Consider the following 18,985-nt stretch of genomic DNA (forward strand, 5'->3'; position numbering starts at 1 on the left):
ATACATTAAAAAAAAAGAGGTGGGGGGGTCTATATTTTGGGGGAATCTATATTATCTCCCCTTGAATCAAAGAAGGTCAAAGACTACTGCAGAAGTTATGATACTACCAGACATCTTACAGCTAAGTCATAAAGGCAGTACAGCTTCAGCCTGGCTCTCTCTCAGAACACACAACTTGGGAGCCCTGAACTACCCTATAAAGAAATCTGACTGCTCCAAAGACACCATGCAGAAGAGATCCTGTGAAGAAAGTACACAGACCAAGGAATTTATATGCATATATGCATAACCCATAGATATAAACCAGCGGTCGCCAACCTTTCGGACCTCATGGACCACCAGTTGGCGACCGTTGATATAGACAATAGTACAGTGAAGGCCTGAGGAGGGGGCAGGCATGAGGAGGGGGCAGGCATGAGGAGGGGGCAGGCATGAGGAGGAGGGAGTCAATGGGGGAAAAATGGGGGGGAAATATAGTTGTAATACTTTCAACTATAAAGATAAATTTCAAAAAAGAGAGAGACGCAGGGGAGCTCCAGCTGTTCTAGTGCCCAGCTGTTTGAGTCTTCTCAGCCCAGGCACCACATATATGACAGGTACTTGAGTTTTCTGTAAACTGCAGTCTCCAGCCTTTATGCTTCTCCAAGCTGACACCAAGTGGAATGACCTAACCAGGCCAAACCCTGCTCAGATCGAAGATTCGCAAGCAAAATATTTGTTTTAAACCATTCAATGCTTGAATTGACTGTCATGTAGCCACAGTAACTGAAACATGTATTCACTCATTTAATGCTTACAATAACCATACAAGGTAAGCACTGTTAGTATATTCATCTTACAGATTAGAGACTGAGACACAAAAATATGTGACTTGCCCAAAGTCACATAAGAACACTCACTAATGCCAAACAAATTCAATTGCCACATTTATAAATTTGGGTAAATTACTGATTAAAGAAATAATTAAATAGAGCCAATAATATACATCAAAATAACTGTCACTCAAGTTTCATCTGGTATGCACACACCAGTTGTTTCTTTGCTTTGGTACATCTATGGCACACACACACACAAGATATTGTTTACATACAATTTGACTTACATGGGCAGATAGTTTTACTAACAAGATAAACTATTAAATACTAGAATCTGTGGCCTAGTACATGGATTCGTGCACACTGAAAGGAAATTTATTAGAAGGTGGCTGGCGGGGCAGGACTGGGCAAGACAGGCCGGACACACCCTGGAGACAACCTCCCGTGGTCCCTCCCCAGCTACCCGCACCTGGGGTAGCATCGCAGCTCTAAGGGCATCTGCAGTGTGAGCAGGGTCCCTCTGGCAAGTGGGGTCCCTCGGTCTGGCCTGCAGGGATTGGGCCGAAACCGGCTCTCCAACATCCCCTGAGGGGTCCCAGAGTGCGAGAGGGCACTCTGCAAAGTTGCTGTCACACAGGGTGTGGAACGCAAATGCAAGTGTGCAGTAAACCAGATTCGAGGTCGACAGTGCCCCGGCAACAACATAACCCACGGCCAAAGGTGGAATCGCAAGGTTTCGCAAGGAATCGGACTCCCTCCTCTCTGGTTCCTGGGTGCATCACCCAAGAACCACCGTTGCCAAGTCACCACAGCTCGGTAGCTCCTGCGTTAAGCGTCTGCTCCCTGGTGGTCAGTGTGTGTCATACCTTCCAGCCAATCACTTAGCCTTTTATATATATAAACTAGAGGCCCGGTGCGGGCCGATCGGGGCCTTCTTTCCCCTGGCTGGTGGCTGTCAGCTGCCAGCCGGAGCCTTACTTCCCCCAGCTGCCAGCAGGGGCCTTCCTTCATTCCACGCCGCCCCCTGGTGGTCGGCTTATGTCAATAGTGAGCAGTCAAACTCCTAGTCGGTCGAACTCCCGAGGGGACAATTTGCATATTAGTCTTTTATTATATAGGAGGATGATTCCTACAAATCAATTAGCTTCATAAAAAATTAATTTAAGCCCTAACCGGTTTGGCTCAGTGGATAGAGCGTCGGCCTGTGGACTGAAGGGTCCCAAGATTCGATTCCGGTCAAGGGCATGTACCTGGGTTGCGGGCACATCCCTAAGCAGGGAATGTGCAGGAGGCAGCTGATCGATGTTTCTCTCTCATTGATGTTTCTAACTCTCTATCCCTCTCCCTTCCTCTCTGTAAAAAATCAATAAAAAATATTTTTTAAAAAATTAATTCAAGCCATAGCTGGTTTGACTCAGTGGATAGAGCATCAGCCTGAAGACTGAAGGGTCCCAGGTTCGATTCTGGTCAAGGGCACATGCCTAGGAGGCAGCCAATCAATGATTCTCTCTCATCATTGATGTTTCTATCTCTCTTTCCCTCTCCCTTCCTCTCTGAAATCAATAAAGATATATTTTTAAAAAAAATTAATTCAAGGTCAGTCATAGAAAGCAACACTATTTGAACACACAATAAATAAAGCAACACTCCCTGAGGTAGAACTTGTCCCACATTTAGAACTAAAACAGATCTGAGCCTAACAATCTCAACATAAAATCCAACTCCAAAAATTCATCCCAGAGACAAAGGGGCAGTCATTTTAGTTTTTATTTATCAAGAACAAAAGTAACATGAAATTGGTCTTAAATGGGATTCAGGAATTTAGACCATGTTAGATTTCTATAAGGCCAACTCATTTTGCCTTCCAAATTGCTATGGTGCTGTAGGCTTTTAGGTCTTTAAACTGGAAAACAATTTTTTTAAAAAGTGAAGAGAAGTGCCTATTTTATTACATGTGTTACATATACACAAGTCAATTTTCCCCAAGGCCCTTCCTACTCACCTAAGATGGAAGGAATTCTGTTTTCTTATGATATGAACTGTACTAAGAATCACATATAAACATCTCATTTGTAGTAAACTCCTAAACCTAAAGATGTTCAAATAGTTTTTAGTAACAAATTTAAGTATGACCTTTTTGTTGAAGTATGATTTTTAAGGCAAGTAAAATATGTGGATGTCACACGAGATAATCATCAAAATTAATTGGAGGCACACTACAAATCATTAGCTAAAACCAAGGTATTATTACTATTATTACTATAATTACAATCTATTATCACTATAATTTAAAAAGATAAAATGGATTTTTCTAATCAAGAAAAAGACTATTCTCTGTCCCCACAATTATTTCTGTGACTAAAGAAAAAAGATTTTTCCCCAAGACCCAGCAGCATTCATTAAATTGGCCAAAAGGGACTTTATGTAACAATGATGAAATATAGCCTATGGAAAGCAAGTAGGTGGCATTCTTCTACCATCACTATGCACTGTGCACATTTTAAATTTGTTTCTCATCTCTAGTCTATTGCCCTTTAAGATACTCCACCCACATCTTTCATCATCCAGCTTAAGAGATCAGCAAGCAACTGTCTTCAAAAAGAAGTAATACTAGAAACATTTTACTTCAACACAATTACAATATAAGGAGTTATCTTTTACCTTAAGTTTACAGAAAAATGGCTATATACGCCAAGAAGGTATGTTAAAAAAAAAAAATGCTATGAGGACCACCACCCATTTTATACAGAAGCAATCACATATTTAGTGTTTGAAGTTAGTGTTAAATCATAAAAATGTTTCTGACAAAAATGACTATACTAGTGCTCAACACCTCAAAAGATATGTTCGAATGACTGCCAACATGAATTGAAAAAACTAAAAAGTCTACTGCTGATTCATTCACTCAGTACTTTAACAAATATTTATAAAAAGTAATGGCAAAATTTTGTAATTTAGAAATGAATTAGCAAATGTATTTACTGAGAAATACTAATACCCTTCTAAAACATGTTTTCTCAAATTGGTAAACACTTCATCTTTCTAGAAACTCAAAATAGAAATGAAAACCAAAAAGCAAGTCAGGAACTTCAAAAAGTGTTAACAGAAATAAAATGTCAATAAAGAGCTTCTATTCCCCATAAGACTGAATAACTACAACCCAAAAATTAACTTCTATATTTCAGTCTTAAAACGAACCTGGGCTAAATAATCTACGTATATATAAATATTACAAATGAAGGTTCAGAAATGTATATGAATTCTTTGCAAAAGAGAAAGGTTGAAAATTTAAATAGCCATTTATTTATATGATTTTAATTAAATTTCCAGTCAAGGTTGTTAAAACAGTCATATAGACAGTACAGTAGCTAAACAACACGTCTAACGCCAGGACTGGGCTTTCTCAAGAAGCTTGTGACTTGGGCAAGTCATAATCTCTGTGCTCTTCCTCACCTCATTGTTGTTGGTGAGGATACAATGAACTGCACTTCTTTTATTTTTTTAATATTTTTATTGATTTCAGAGAGGAAGGGAGAGGGAGAGGAAGGGAGAGACAGATAGAAACATCAGTGATGAAAGAGAATCATTGACCAGTTGCCTCCTGCACACCCCACCCTGGGGACTGAGCCCACAACATGGGCATATGCCCTGACTGGAAATCGAACTGTGATCTCCTGGTTCATAGATCGATGCTCAACCACTGAGCCACGCTGGCCGGACTGAACTGCACTTCTCAAAATCCTTTCTATAAGCTCAAGAGTCTGAGATTCTTAAGCAAATTAGATAGTAGTTTTCTCTTAAAATAATATGCAAATTTGTTTTTTTGTTGGGAAAGTCTGCTCTTTAAAATTATTCAAATATTCACAACTTTTTTCCAAATAATCTTTCCACATATGCCGTTAAAAAGAATTGGAACCCTGGTCAGGTGGCTCAGTAGGTTGAAGAGTCGTACCATACACCAAAAAGGTTGCTGGCTCGGTTCTCAGTCAGGCCACATCCCTGTGTCCAGTAGGGGCACTTTAGGGAGCAACTGATTGATGTTTCTCTCTCTCCCTCTTCCTCTCCCTCTTTCTCTAAAATCAATAAATATAACATCAGGTTAAAAGAGGGATGGGGGAAATATTAGGCATAGAATGGTTCTCCTTGTTTCATGCAGCCACACTAACGGCAGTAAGAAAAAATATGCATTAGGTACATCCATATTCAGTTGAATTCAACCAACTACTGAGTTATGAATATAGGCAGTGTAGTAGATGAGTGTAAGTAGGTATGTGCTGGAAGTATAAAGATAAACAGGACCTGATTTTAATCTTACAAATGTTATAGCCTAGAGAAGACGAACAAAAATGATATTTCAATACAACACCATAAAGATAAATTAAAAATTCTGGTGATATTTGAATTCAGAAGAACCTATCTAACGTATCTTTGAGATCCTGAATACAGCAGAGCCACACCTGCAATATTCTGGGTTTGTCTGGAGGGTGGGAACCGTTTTCCTGCCAAGGGCCATTTGGATATTTATAACATCATTTGTGGGCCATACAAAATTATCAACTTAAAAAATTTAAAAAAAAATTAGCCTGCTGTATTTGGTCAATTAACTCACCCCTAATGCCTTGGCAGGGCCAGACCAAATGATTGTGAAGGCCGTGGCAGATGTTCCCCACCCCTGGTCTAAAGGATCACTCCAAATCATATTGTGTTCAAAAACCCTCACTTTAAAGAAGAAGAATCTGAAGTTCAGAGAAATGAAATGATTTGCCCAATTTTCTATAGGTAGGATCTAGTAAAACCAGTACCACAATATTGATTACTTATTCCCACTAGAGTATTCTTTCCACATCTCTATGCATGAGAACTGGGAGAGTAAATGACTCTATGAATTAAATACGAGCCCTTTTCCGATTTACATATTCAATTTCACTTGTTCATAACACTAAGACATTTCTCTTATTTTACAAGGAAACAACTTCTGAGATGGTTAAATTAAAATAACCCAAGTCTTTCTGACTCAAGGTTCATGTTTTGCTACTACCCAATGTTCCTTATTTCAGCAATAGATATGTCTGGGGGGGAGGGGGAGGTAAGCTATTGTTATAATTAAATCGAAGAAAAATTTTTTTACTCAGAAATAGTAACATAACCTCCTAATTGGTCTCTCTGCTCCAAACCCTCCTTCTCTTCTTTCACCACATAGTTAATTTTCCTGTTTCAGGAGTTTCATCATTCATCCAAAATATATTTAAGAATACTTAAAATAAGTGTCAAGGACTGTGCCAGGTGCTGCGGATACAGCAATGATCAAAACAGACATGGTTCCTTTTCTCAGGGAACACACATTCTAACAGGATAGGCACTAATTATTCAAACTGTGATAAGGACAATGAACAACTTTGTAACTACAAGTTACAAAGCCAGAAGCAGCAGAGAGGCAAAAGACTGATCCACAAACCTACACTGAGAAAGATGTGCATGTGTTGGTGTGAAAGGTCCGACTTCAGCCATTAAAACTCTTACTTTCCAGTTCCAATGTGCATTCTCTGATCTAGGCAGAAAGTCTAGAAATATGGTATGGTCTTTCCTTCATGTGTTTCATTTAGGCTTTCTAGAAATTTCTATTCATCACTCACCTAATCATAAAATCCAGTCCCATACTCCCACCAAAACTTTATTTTTTAAAAAATATATTTTATTGATTTTTAACAGAGAAGAAGGGAGAGGGATAGAGAGTTAGAAACATCGACGATAGAGAAACATCGATCAGCTGCCTCCTGCACGCCCCCTACTGGGTATGTGCCCGCAATCAAGGTACATGCCCTTGACCGGAATCGAACCTGGGACCTTTGAGTCCGAAGGCCGACGCTCCATCCACTGAGCCAAACCGGTTAGGGCCCCATCAAAACTTTAGTCATTAATTACAATACTCTCCAATTTTAATTTTAATGTACTGTGTCACAAACCACTGACAGATAAACTAAAAAATAATGGAATTATCTTTTTAGTCTTCTTAAAACTTACCATCTGGAGAGGTACCATTACATTTCTTGCTTATCACTGAAAGGGGTACAATGGTAACCATGATTTAAAATTACTTTTAAACGTTCAAATATCCATCCCAAAACTGTCCTTTAGTTCTAAGGTCAATAACTATTATTTTCACATGCAAACTATTAGTCAGAAAAATGAACTCAACATGTGGTTAGATCACTGCAAATCCATTACCATTACAAGAAAACATAAAGCTTTCTAATAGATCAGTAGATTCACTTACATATTAAAAACTATTAAAAATAAAAGGTATTATGAGGCCTTTAGGTCAACTGCAGAATAGATATACAGGGTGAGGCAAATGTAGATTTACAGTTATTCATGGAAAATAATACAATAATGCAAGAATAAACTGTTTCCCATACTCACAGCTGTAAGCCTACTTTTGCCTCACCCTGTATTTGTTAAATATCTATCACATAGTAAACGCTTAATAAATTGTGCTAAATACTCTACATGTAATCCCCACAATAATCTAGTATTATTCCCCTTTTGCAGGGAAGAGACCTGAAATAGTAGTAAGACACTAAATAACTTAAATAAATGTCCCATGGTCACCCACCTTAAGTGAATTCCAACTCCAAACATTCTGACTCATAGCCCACTTCTCTCCCAATACTCTTTCCCTTCTTAATGTCAAAATTTTCATTAACTTTGATAAAATGTTAAAGCATTCACTAAATGCTTTTAAACAGTGGTGTTTAAAAAAAAGCCCTCTGGTAACTATCCATTTCAAATTTCCATACTCACACTCATTTTTATAGAAATTTTCCATTTCAGAGTTGTCAAATCTTTTAATGTTTACTATGCACCTCTTGTCTCCTCTAAATAGGTAGTTCTTAGATCAACTCTTTTGAAAAGTTGCTGGTTTCTGCTCAGAGAAAAGTACCTACAAATTTTGCATAAAATGTCACAGGCAAAGCTGTCCTTAAACTCATCAATACCAACTACAATGATCCAACCAAGGGCATCAAATTCTTGGCCCTCAGTTTAGTCTCCTTTATTTATATAAATCCTATTGTTGGTATTTCAACTTAATTCTAATAAATGAGTACTCACCATATCCAAGGTATTGTGTTAAATACAAAGTTCTAAACCAGCTAAACTATCCCTGCTCTCAAAAATACAAAAAGGATAAAGCAAGCATCCAAATAACATGAATTCTTCAAAAGAGTTCACAGGACGCCGACACCGGTTTGGCTCAGTGGATAGAGCATCGGCCTGCGGACTGAAAGGTCCCGGGTTCGATTCCGGTCAAGGGCATGTACCTGGGTTGAGGGCACATCCCCAGTAGGAGGTGTGCAGGAGGCAGCTAATCGATGTTTCTCTCTCATCGATATTTCTAACTCTTTATCTCTCTCCTTTCCTCTCTGTAAAAAATCAATAAAATATATTTAAAAAAATAAAATAAAAATCCAGTTGGTCACCTGGATGTTTAAAGAAAAAAAAAAAAAAAAAAGAGTTCACAGGAGTCATTAACAGAAATTCATTTGGACCTTAGAACACCTTCATGGTAAAATCTAAGCCTGTTTTGCAGCTGAGGTACTAAGGCTCAAAGATATTACTTAAAATCATAATACAGGCAAGACTAAAGTGTGAACTGTTCCCTATGACTCCAAATTACAGGCTCTTTATATTGTAATATACTACACATCCCTCTACCTAGAGAACCATAAAAGGAGAAGAAAAAAATAGAAAAAGAAATTAAAGCCAGGTTTTAAAAGACCAGGAAAGGGGTTTGTTGTGGTATTTTGATGTGTTTTGAAAGGTGGTCTCAGTCATCAAAAATTTGAAGCAATGCCTAACCAGCATGGCTCAGTGGTCCAGTATCGACCTATGGGGACCAGGAGGTCACGGTTCAATTTCCGGGCAGGGCATATGCCAAGGTTGCAGGCTCCATCCCCAGTGCAGGGGGTGCAGGAGGCAACCGATCAATTATTCTCTCTCATCATTAATGGTTCTATCTCTCTCCTCCTCTCTGAAATTAATAAAAATATATTTTTTTAAAAACCTACACTTTGGCCAAAACCGGTTTGGCTCAGTGGATGGAGCGTCAGCCTGCGGACTGAAGGGTCCCAGGTTCGATTCCGGTCGGGGGCATGTACCTGGGTTGTGGGCACATCCCCAGTAGGAGATGTGCAGGAGGCAGCTGATCGATGTTTCTCCCTCATCGATGTTTCTAACTCTCTGTCTCTCTCCCTTCCTCTCTGTAAAAAATCAATAAAATATATTTTAAAAAAAGAAAAAAGAAAAAACCTACACTTTGGAATTCCAAACAAAATGGATGAAGAGGGAATCATTTTGTGTTCCTATCTTCCACACTATTCAGTAAAGAGTCCTTAACATAGTAAAAACCTATTTGGTAGCAAACTCATTTACACACGGAGTCGGTAACTAACCAAAGTAGTCTTACTATTTCTTTTTAAAAATATTTTATTGGCAGTGCACTCAGAGGTCCCAGATCTGTCTCTTGCTTCAACAGTGTTTGGACAAAACAGACCCCTTCTTCCAGCCTCTACTCTCCTGCGTCTCATCCAGTCACCACCTTCAGAACCACCTCCGGGACCAGCCAGCACACTGTTTTTTTTTCCTACCTTAACTCCTATTGCCCAACAACCACGAGCTCCCAAATTCGTCAAAATTATTCCACCGAGGTGGAGGCTGCGGTCACTCGCCTGGCCAACCTGCACCTGCCGGCCTCCCGCACCTACCTCTCTCTGGGTTACTATTTCAACCGTGACAATGTGGCTCTGGAGGGTGTGGGCCGCTTCTTCCGCGAGTTGGCGGAGAAAAAGCGCCAGGGTGCTGAGCATCTCTTAAAGTTGCAAAACAAGTGTGGCAGCCGCTTTCTCTTCCAGGAGGTGCAGAAACCTTCCCAAGATGACTGGGGCAAAACTCAGGATGCCATGGAAGCCACCCTGGCCTTGGAGAAGAACCGGAAGCAGGCCCCTTTTGGAGACCTGGGTTCTACCCGTGCAGACCCTCATCTCTGCGACTTCCTGGAGAACCACTTCCTGGGTGAGGAGGTGAAACTGATTAAGAAGATGGGCGACCACCTAACTAACATCCACCTAACTAACATCCGCAGGCGGGCCGCCCCCCAGGCTGGGCTGGGTGAGTATCTCTTCGAAAGGCTCACCCTCAAGCAGGACTAGGAGCCTTTGAGAGGCCCCTCTGCATCCCCCTGGTGACTCTGGCTTTTACCTGAGCCTCTTCCCGAAACTACTGGCCATTCTTTTAACCACCCTGAAGCCCTCTCCAACGCATTGGACCAAATGAGATAAAGCTTTTTGCAGCAAAGTATATATATACACATATATATACACACACACACACACACACACACACATATACATATATACATATATATATACACATATATACATATATTGATTGATTCTGAGGGGAAGAGAGAGGGATAGAAACATCAATGATAAGAGAGAATCATTGACCAGCAGCCTCCTGAACGCCCACTCCTGGGGATCGAGCCCACAACCTGGGCATTTGCCCTGACCAGGAATTGAACCATGACCGCCTGGTTCATAGGTCGATACTCAAACACTGAGCCACACCAGCTGGGCAGTCTTAATGTTTCTTAAAAGTAAAATGAACCCTTAGAATCTCCCTATATAAATTAGATCCTAAAATCTGTGGGGGTTTTTTTACTGTTGCCATACCTTCCTTAATTGAGCATTACAATGTTATCAATGAAAACAGACCTATTAGAAGCTTTTCCCTAAATTTAATCAAAATAAAAGGGTGGTGAAAAAGAGGTATTCTAGAGCCTATGAAGAGCAGATTGCTTCAGAGATGAAAGGGGTAGTGAAAAGGAGTTTTATTACGAAGTATGAGCAAAATATTTTTCTACATAAAAGTATTTTATTGCCTCAAACATACAGATCCTTAATAAATCTTGACAATAACCTCATTAGCCTTCTAGTATTAATCTGATGTTAAAATTTAGCCTCTATATTAGAAAAAGATTTCCCAAACCATACTATAGGGAAACTGAGCAATATTAAGTCTGTTTTCCCAATTTCAAAGCAATCCTAATTATACCTCAAAGTTTACAACCCAAAAATTGACAAAATTTTATATCCACAAGATGGTAAGGGCCTGTGTGTGGCCTTTGCTAAACATTTAAAATAAGTTTCATTCTATATGCCCTTCCCTTTTACCCCATCCTCACCCAGGCACTTTTCATTTGATACCTAGATTTATCCATAAAGGCTGATAAAAGTGGCTGAAAGAGGCCTTGGCTTTTTCAAAAATAAGTCATGGTTTATACTCTTGTTGCGGGGTGGGGGGAAGGGAGAGACAATTTAAAAAAGAGACAACCACAAAATGGAAGAGATTGTTATTATCAATTCACTTATATAGGATAAGTAGCTCAGAGTACTTTCAATGTAAGTAAAATCTGATTCAATAGCTAAAACTAATTTGTAAACTAAAAACATTTGAGGCATTTAAAATTCTAAAATTGTATTTAACATAGCCTCTGAAATTAACTTAAAAGGTGGTAACTTTTTAAAAAACACTTAAGCTTAGATTCAAAGTACGTAAAAGAAAAACTAGTTTTTAGTGTTCTTGCACAGCTAAATATCCCCCGCCCCCAAAGAAAATTTCATTATCTCTATAACCAAAGTAAATTACCTATCAACTTTAAGTTTGCTAACTTGACTAAAATAAACACACTAATACACTTACATGGTTTTGAATAACTCTCTCCTGGGGAAAAAAATCAATGTTTTTTGTACCAAATGCCATTTAATCATTTTATAAATTAGTCAGTTTTCATCACACAACACTTCCAATACATGATTATAAAGTGGTACCTTGGATCACAAGCTTCAAAATCTAAATCTTTGTATTAATTCTTTCTTAAGAAGCTCTTACAGTTAAAAATATTTAAGATATTTTTACAAATTCTAAAGTATGTTAAATTCAAAGATACTTCCTAATTTCAAAGTGTTAGAAAAAATGAACAAGCATCCTAAGAGAAACAGTAAATTCTAATGATGAAATCGTTGTGATAGGATTGCCTCAAGTTTTTTAAAAGCACTTTAAAACCACAATATCCTTTCATCAGTTACAAAAATAAAGACTTCCTACCATGAAATCAATCTATAAAATCCACACAGATTAGTGTAATCTGCAGGACAGTTTATAAGAATTATGAATCCTTTCCAAATTTAAAATAGTTCTTTAACTCAATAGCAACAGGGGGCATTTCAGAATTAAGATTATCAAGACCACAACCAGTTTCACTAGTAATGGAAGGCTTTTTCATACAAGTGATAAATCTACTACCTTGAAATGGTAAAATGACTACAATATTTTGTAGTCTCTAATGCTTAAGCATTAAGAAAAGCAAGTATGCTTAGTTATCAAGTTTTAACCTTATTTGGACTTGTGGCACCAATTATCTTACTCCTTACTCCTAAGTATGATGTATAAAGTAGATACTCAAATAAATATCCAATAAATATAAAATGAAGCCAAAACTCCACTTTCTGAAATTTTACTTGACCAATAATTCATTGTCTCCTAATAAAAGGATGCAGTGGACAAGATATTAACTCAAACAAACAATAAAAACTGACACATACAGCTTGTTATTTAAGGTGAATTATTCTTACTCTTGTGAAGTGGAAAGAGCAAGGGACTTAAGAACCTTTGTTCAGCTTCACCACTACCATTCTGTACTTACTGTTTTTAGGAAGACACTCAACTTGCTTCTTCATCTGTTAAATGGAAGTCAAAATAATATCTAGTTTGCACCAAATTGTGAATGAAACGACTGCAACGTTTAAACTGTGCGGTGCTAAACAAGTGTGTGTCCATAACTAAACAGAAGAACTGCGGGAACTACCAACTTTCAAGTATCTCTGGGTACCAACGAAGGAGGTTGTAATAAAATGATAAATAACACATTCTTCATTGTGCAGTTCACGTCAATTTTTAATTCTCTTGAAGACATTCTCCTTCCCGCCATGCCTATATAGTTCAGTACAATTTTTCTAAGGTTTGTACAGTCTGTTTTACCCCAGCCAAGGTGTCTTAACTAGATATTTAAGTGTCAAACAGATTCTAATACTGTATTCCCAAAATATTTAGGGCCTTGTATTCCTTATTACATAAATTTTTCTCAGTTAACCATTGTTATCCCTAGAACTTTAGAATACTTAAAACCTTTAAATCCAAGTCAACAGAGATGATTTAAAAATCGACTGCTCATCTAAACATTAGCAGATGGTCAAAACAAGTGCTAATATACTTTAGAAGCAGTACAGCATGAAGGAGGGAGTGCTGTTGTTAAAAAGTACATTAAGAACCAATTATTTAAAATAGGAAGTTTTCCAAAGAGCCCAAAAGTAACAGTAACGATCGAAACATCATAATGGCAGTCATTTTAATGTCCCGAAAAAAAAGGAAGCGCATTTCTGGCCAGTCCCCACGCTACTCCCCACGAACTTTAGAAGAATGCTAATTCCTTCAGCGCTCTCCAACACGGGGCTGCAAATCCTGCCGCCTACAATCACGAAGCCTCACTACACAAGGACACTACACCGCCTACCATGATGCAGGTCCCTTCAGGAGTGTCTTTCGTTCCCACTCCAACTCTCTCTGCTCCCGCGAAGTTATTGCAAAAGCCATAAATTCATCTTTCTTGGCTACAACGATGGATTCGCTTTCAACTTTCTCCCGGATTTGTTCGCGGGACGCATAGAAGTTATTTACATCCCTTTGGAGACCACGTTAACGACTACCCGGGAGGCGTTTTGGAAGCAGCGGTTAAACAGAAAAAAAGAACAGCTTTTTCTTGTTCTTTTTCTTTATAAGTAAAGAAGAGGGGCAGCTGGGGGTCTCCTCCCCGAACAAGGAAGTTCTGTGCAATCCGAGCGAGACCAGCCATGTTGGAAAGCACTTGTCAATTGCAGTTCTGACAAGTGTTCGCGCTCGCGGCGGACGCTAACCTCGTGGGCCGGGTGTGCGCCCCCGGGGCCGCTGCAGCTCCCACCGAGGCCGGGCCTGCTCGGGGGCGGCTTCCGCGTCGGGGCCGTCCGCGGGTCCGTGCGGGGCGCCGGGCAGCGTGGGGGGACAGGGTCTGAGAGTTGGGAGCCGCTATCCGAGGCCAGAGGGGCGGGGCGGCCCGGAGGTTTCCGAGGGGGGCGCCTGGGGGAGGGGCCCTGGGCCCGGGGAACGGGGGACGGGGGGCATCGCGGCCAAAAAGTCCCCCCGGCCCGGGAGCGCGGGAGGAGGGAGGGGATAGGAAGGTAGGTGAGAGGGACAGGGGGACCGGGAGACGCCGCCGGGCACTCACCTGTCCTCCGAGTCCATGCGGCTCAGGGGTTCCCCATCCGACGACATCTCCAAACTGCCGCGCCGGCCCCCGGAGGTCGCGCTGCTGCCGCCGCCCCCGGTCCCGTAGCCCTCGTCGCCGCCGCTGGAGACGACGCTGCTGCTGCTGCTGCCGCTGCCGCCCCCGCCGCCGCCCTGGCCGCCCCGCGGTCCCTTGGGCTCCTCCAGGCCCTCCTTGCCGTCCCCATCGCCGCTGCTGCTGCTGGCGGCGCCCGGGCTCAGCGAGCGCGTCTCGTCGCCGCTGCTCCCGCCGCTGCTGCCCACCAGGCTCTCGGCGCTGCTCTCCTCCTCGCCGCCGCCGCTGCTGCTGCCCTCGTCCTCCTCCTCCTCGTCCTCCTCGTCGTCCTCGTCCTCGTCCTCCCCGGCCTGGCTGGCGCTCTCGGGGCTCGGCTCCGACATCGTCTCCGCCTCGCCGCCCCCCACGCCGCCGCCGCCGCCGCCGCCCCCGGCGCCGCCGTTCAGCAGCAGCGCCGCCACCGCCTCGGCCTCCGCCTCCTCTTCCTCCTCCTCCTCGTCCTCGTCCTCCTCGGGGGGCTCCGCACGGCCCCGCGCCGCCGAGCCGGGGCTGCCGGGGGGCAGAGGGCTCAGGCGGGAGAGCTCCTCCAGGTCGGCCATGTCGGTGAGCGCGGCGGCCATGGCGGCGCCTGCTCCTCCTCCTCCCCGCCGCCTCCCTCTCGCGGCTAGGCTCCCGCGCCCCCTCCCTTAACGCCCAAAACTCCACCGACGCCGCTGCAGAGCAAGAGGAGGGCCCTCGGGCTGCGTCAGCCTACACACGCGCTACGGCGCCCGCGCGGGGACAGCGCGCACGCGGAGACGGCGGCGCGCCTGCGCGGCGGCACCTCCCCCGCCCCGGTTCCGCGCCCGCGCCCCGCGCCCGCCCCCCCGCAAACCGGCCTCCGCCCCGCCCCTCCCGGCCGCCGAGCGCTCAGAGTTTCCCTCGGGCCTTCCCACGCCTTCGCGGGCCTGGCCTCGCAGCGGGCGGGACGCGCCGAGCAGACACCCGAGTGCCAGCGGGGATGTAACAGCCCTCCGAGTTCTCACGACAGAGTCATTCATTGCGCGGGGGTGTGGGGAGTGTCCCCAGGGCGCAGGCACTGAGCCCAGAAATCGAACAAGCCCTTGGTCTTCCGAGAGCTTACAGTCTTACGAGGAGAGGCGATTTCAAACGAATAACAAGAAATAATACAATGCAAGGGACTAAATCCACCAGCGCCCACGTAGAGCCACAGGTTTCACTCCAACCTGCGTTTGCGTCCCTCCAGGAAGAGTTCAGTCTGTCTCAGAGCAAGGACATCTTGGCTGTTCAAGATCTTCAAACTTTTTGGCTCGTGAGCCCCTTGGAACAATTTTGTTCAAAGGGACATCTACATTTCTCCCCGCTTGTCACAAATACTTCATAACTGTCACACTTTTTCACATATAGCGAATGAACTTTAAAAACCATAGAGATTCATTAACCTTAACTAATACCTACTTTTTAAAATAGTCTCTTATACTTGGACAGTTTTCATCCTTTATCTTCTGGAATTGATCTTTGCATTCCACATCCTCTCCAGAGTTTTACCATAATATATTTTGTATTTGAACTCTTATTGATCATCTTATATTTCCTTCCAACTGATAAAACAAATAGATTGCAAATATTTATAAATAAACATAAAAGTAAAATTTTGTTGGGAATGCATCTTACAGAAATGGAATTGGATGCATTTTATTTTTCAACCAACTTATTCTATCCGTGGATGAGTATTACTAGAATGAGAATGAATTCAGCATTAATTCTATTCCAAGTTTTCAATTCCATGAACATAAGCATTGAGAAAACTAGTCCATATAAATAAGTAGATGAGAATGGACTTTTGTTATAGTAATGCCATTCGTTGAAACTCATTCCAAATTATATGCCAAAAAAATCACATAAAGATCTAACAAAGAGAAAATATTTTTCATGATCTATCAGCTGACAACTCTGATTAGGTTCTCTTTCAACTTTGTTGAAATAAGCAACTGAAAACCACCTAACTTATGAAAGGATGTGTTAACCCATTCTGTTTCTCCAGTCCATTGTTTCTTTTTTATTGTCTTGAAGGTTTTGCATCCCCCCTGGGTATTACACGTTAGTAAGATCTGGGCTGGGAAGGAATTATGCTATTGTTTGTAAAGTAGGGGAGGGACAATTGGAATAAGGGAGGCAGGAAAGGAGGGTACTGTCACTCTGACCCCAGGGCACATTTTCAGGCAGATTGGTTTTGGGGATGGCTACCGATGGGAAGTAAGGATCAGAGAACTGATTACTTTAAAACAAATTCTCTGTGCTCATGCACACACATCTTGGAAAGTCTTCAATTAGCTTGAGTACCCCAGTATTATGTCCACTGTCTTAGGCCTTGGTCAGCTTTTATATTCCATAAGTTGCCTCAAGGAAAAGCAAAAATAAAAATAATAAATAGTAAGAGGCATTATGGTTGACATACCTTCAGACGGGTACAATGCAAAATACTAACCTCAAACATTTTAACCTCCATGCCATTTTTTGAGATAGACAAGTACTATATTATCATCCTGTATTGTTGCCGGAAGCTGGTCCATCCTTGCTGCTTGACACAGTCACTGCAGGGAAGAAACATCTGCACAGCATATGTTTCAAGGGACCTGGCGTATATGGCATACTGTTCTTAATATGTTTGCTCCTCTTCTTAGCGCTATGTGTTTTAACCAAGGTCACCTCTCTGAGAAAGGTTGTTTCCCCAGGTGGGGATTTTTCCCTGGAGTTAGGGATTAACAGGACTAAGAAAGGAATAAAACCCCTTAACTAAGTGCCAGGCAGGTAGTTAATCACTTTAACTACGAACAATCATGCTTAAGCTACATAATCTTTACTTAGGATAATCTCCTTCAGTTACTTCCTTATAGCTTAACAGAACAATAGAGTAGTGACCTTGGAATGGAGATAACAAACGCCCTAACCTTTGGAATAGAATGGATAGGATTAAAATCAACTGGTATAAATACAGATGTAACAGGAGAATAAAGACAGAACCTGGCTACAGAACCTGGCTAGGTTGCTGATCAACTGAACACTGTCTCCCTGTCATTTCTTCTTTGTCGACTCCATCCACACCTTTGGGAACCCCTGGACCTACTGGGGCTGGACCCCAACATCTTGGGAGTTGTAGTACAAATCTGGTCAGGGTTGGAACTATGTCGGTGGCCAAGGAGCTCTTACAGATGGACCTGTACGCGCTGCTAGGCATTGAGGAGAACCCGTGGGACAAAGAGGTGAAGAAGGCCTATAGGCAGAAGGCCCTCTCCTGCCATCCAGATAAAAATCCAGATAATCCCAGAGCAGCTGAACTCTTCCACCAGCTTTCTCAGGCCTTGGAGGTACTGACTGATGCTGCAGCCAGGGCCACGTATGACAAGATCAGGAAAGCCGAGAAGCAGGCAGCAGAGAGGACCCAGAAACTACATGAGAGAAGGAAGAAAATGAAGCTTGACCTGGAGGCCCGGGAGCGGCAGGCTCAGGCCCAGGCCGAGGAGGAGGAGGAGGAGGAGGAGGAGGAGGAGGAGGAGGAGGAGGAGGGGGAGAGCCGGAGCACCAGGACACTAGAGCAGAAGATCCAACGCCTGCGAGAAGAGGGTTCCCGGCAGCTGGAAGGGAGCAGAGGTTGAGAGGAACGGCAGAAAATCCTGAAGGCAAAGGAACTCCCAAGCTAAAGCTAAAATGGAAGTGCAGAGAGGACGGTTCAAAAGGCGGCTATTCCAGAGATGTCCTCCTGCAGCTTCTTCAAAAGTACGGAGAGGTGCTCAACCTGGTACTTTCCAGCAAGAAGGCAGGCACCGCCGTGGTGGAGTTTGCAACCATCAAGGCTGCGGAGCTGGCTGTCTAGAATGAAGTGGGCCTGGTTGATAATCCTCTGAAGATTTCCTGGTTGGAGGGACGGCCCCAGGGCAAGGATGGCCCCAGCCACCCAGGACAGTCACAGGGTTCTGTGGTGTCCCAGAGGGACTACGAAAGCCTTGTCATGATGCGCATGCGCCAAGCAGCTGAGCGACAGCAGCTGATCGCCCAGATGCAGCAGGACAAGGTGGGTCAGCTGACGTAGCATCCAGCCCACCACCCCACAGCCCCTTTCACTAATAAACTTTTTTTTAAGTCTAAAAAAAAGAAATGTTTCTATCTTTCCCTCTCTCCCTTCCTTCCTCAGAAATTAATAAAAACATTCTTTAAAAAATAAAGAACTATTAAAGAAGTTAAAAGTATATACTGTACTAAGTGTATATGCTAGACCACTGGATTAAGCCCTGGAGATTAGGGTTCGTGTTTGGCTGAGTTAATCAAGGAAAACTTCATGGCCAATGTAGGATTTGAACAATTTGTATAGTAAGATATATAACTACATCTAAGTTTAATTAATTTGAGCTTGATCTTGAAGAATGTATAGAATGGAATTCTTTTTAAGGGGAAATTTCGAGAACTGTGAAGCAATAACATGGAAAAGTATAAAAAATTTTTATGATGGTGTTAACATGAGAAAGCAAAGCTAGAAAGCTAAGAGTTAAAGATTAGATTGCAGAAAATCTTGAATAAAACATTCTACTTTGAAAGACAACAGGTACACACTGAGATATTTTTTTAAAGGTGTGATATGATTAAAGTTATGCCGTAAGGGTATCAAATATATAGGAGACATTCTGAAAAGAGTGAAAAGTTAATGGAGATTAGACATGTGGTACTGGCAGGTATCAAAGCCACA

General features: G+C 42.4%; 1 protein-coding gene and 1 pseudogene across 1 annotated transcript in view; one reads left to right on the top strand and one right to left on the bottom strand.

Moving 5' to 3' along the window:
- The window catches only part of AEBP2 (AE binding protein 2), a 58,188-nt gene extending 43,245 nt beyond the window's left edge, over positions 1–14,943 (bottom strand). The window contains exon 1 of the mRNA XM_070410609.1: positions 14,191–14,943. Coding sequence (XP_070266710.1) covers positions 14,191–14,864 — 674 coding nt within the window. The 5' untranslated portion in view covers positions 14,865–14,943. The remainder of the gene's footprint in view (positions 1–14,190) is intronic.
- Positions 14,944–17,429: 2,486 nt separating this feature from the next.
- On the top strand, positions 17,430–18,334 carry LOC139005628 (dnaJ homolog subfamily C member 17-like; annotated as a pseudogene).
- Positions 18,335–18,985: the final 651 nt, after the last annotated feature.

This window comes from Myotis yumanensis, unplaced genomic scaffold (assembly GCF_028538775.1).
Source record: "Myotis yumanensis isolate MYYU_CA2020_CCGP unplaced genomic scaffold, mMyoYum1.0.hap1 SCAF_3, whole genome shotgun sequence".
In the NCBI taxonomy this organism is placed as follows: Eukaryota; Metazoa; Chordata; class Mammalia; order Chiroptera; family Vespertilionidae; genus Myotis; species Myotis yumanensis.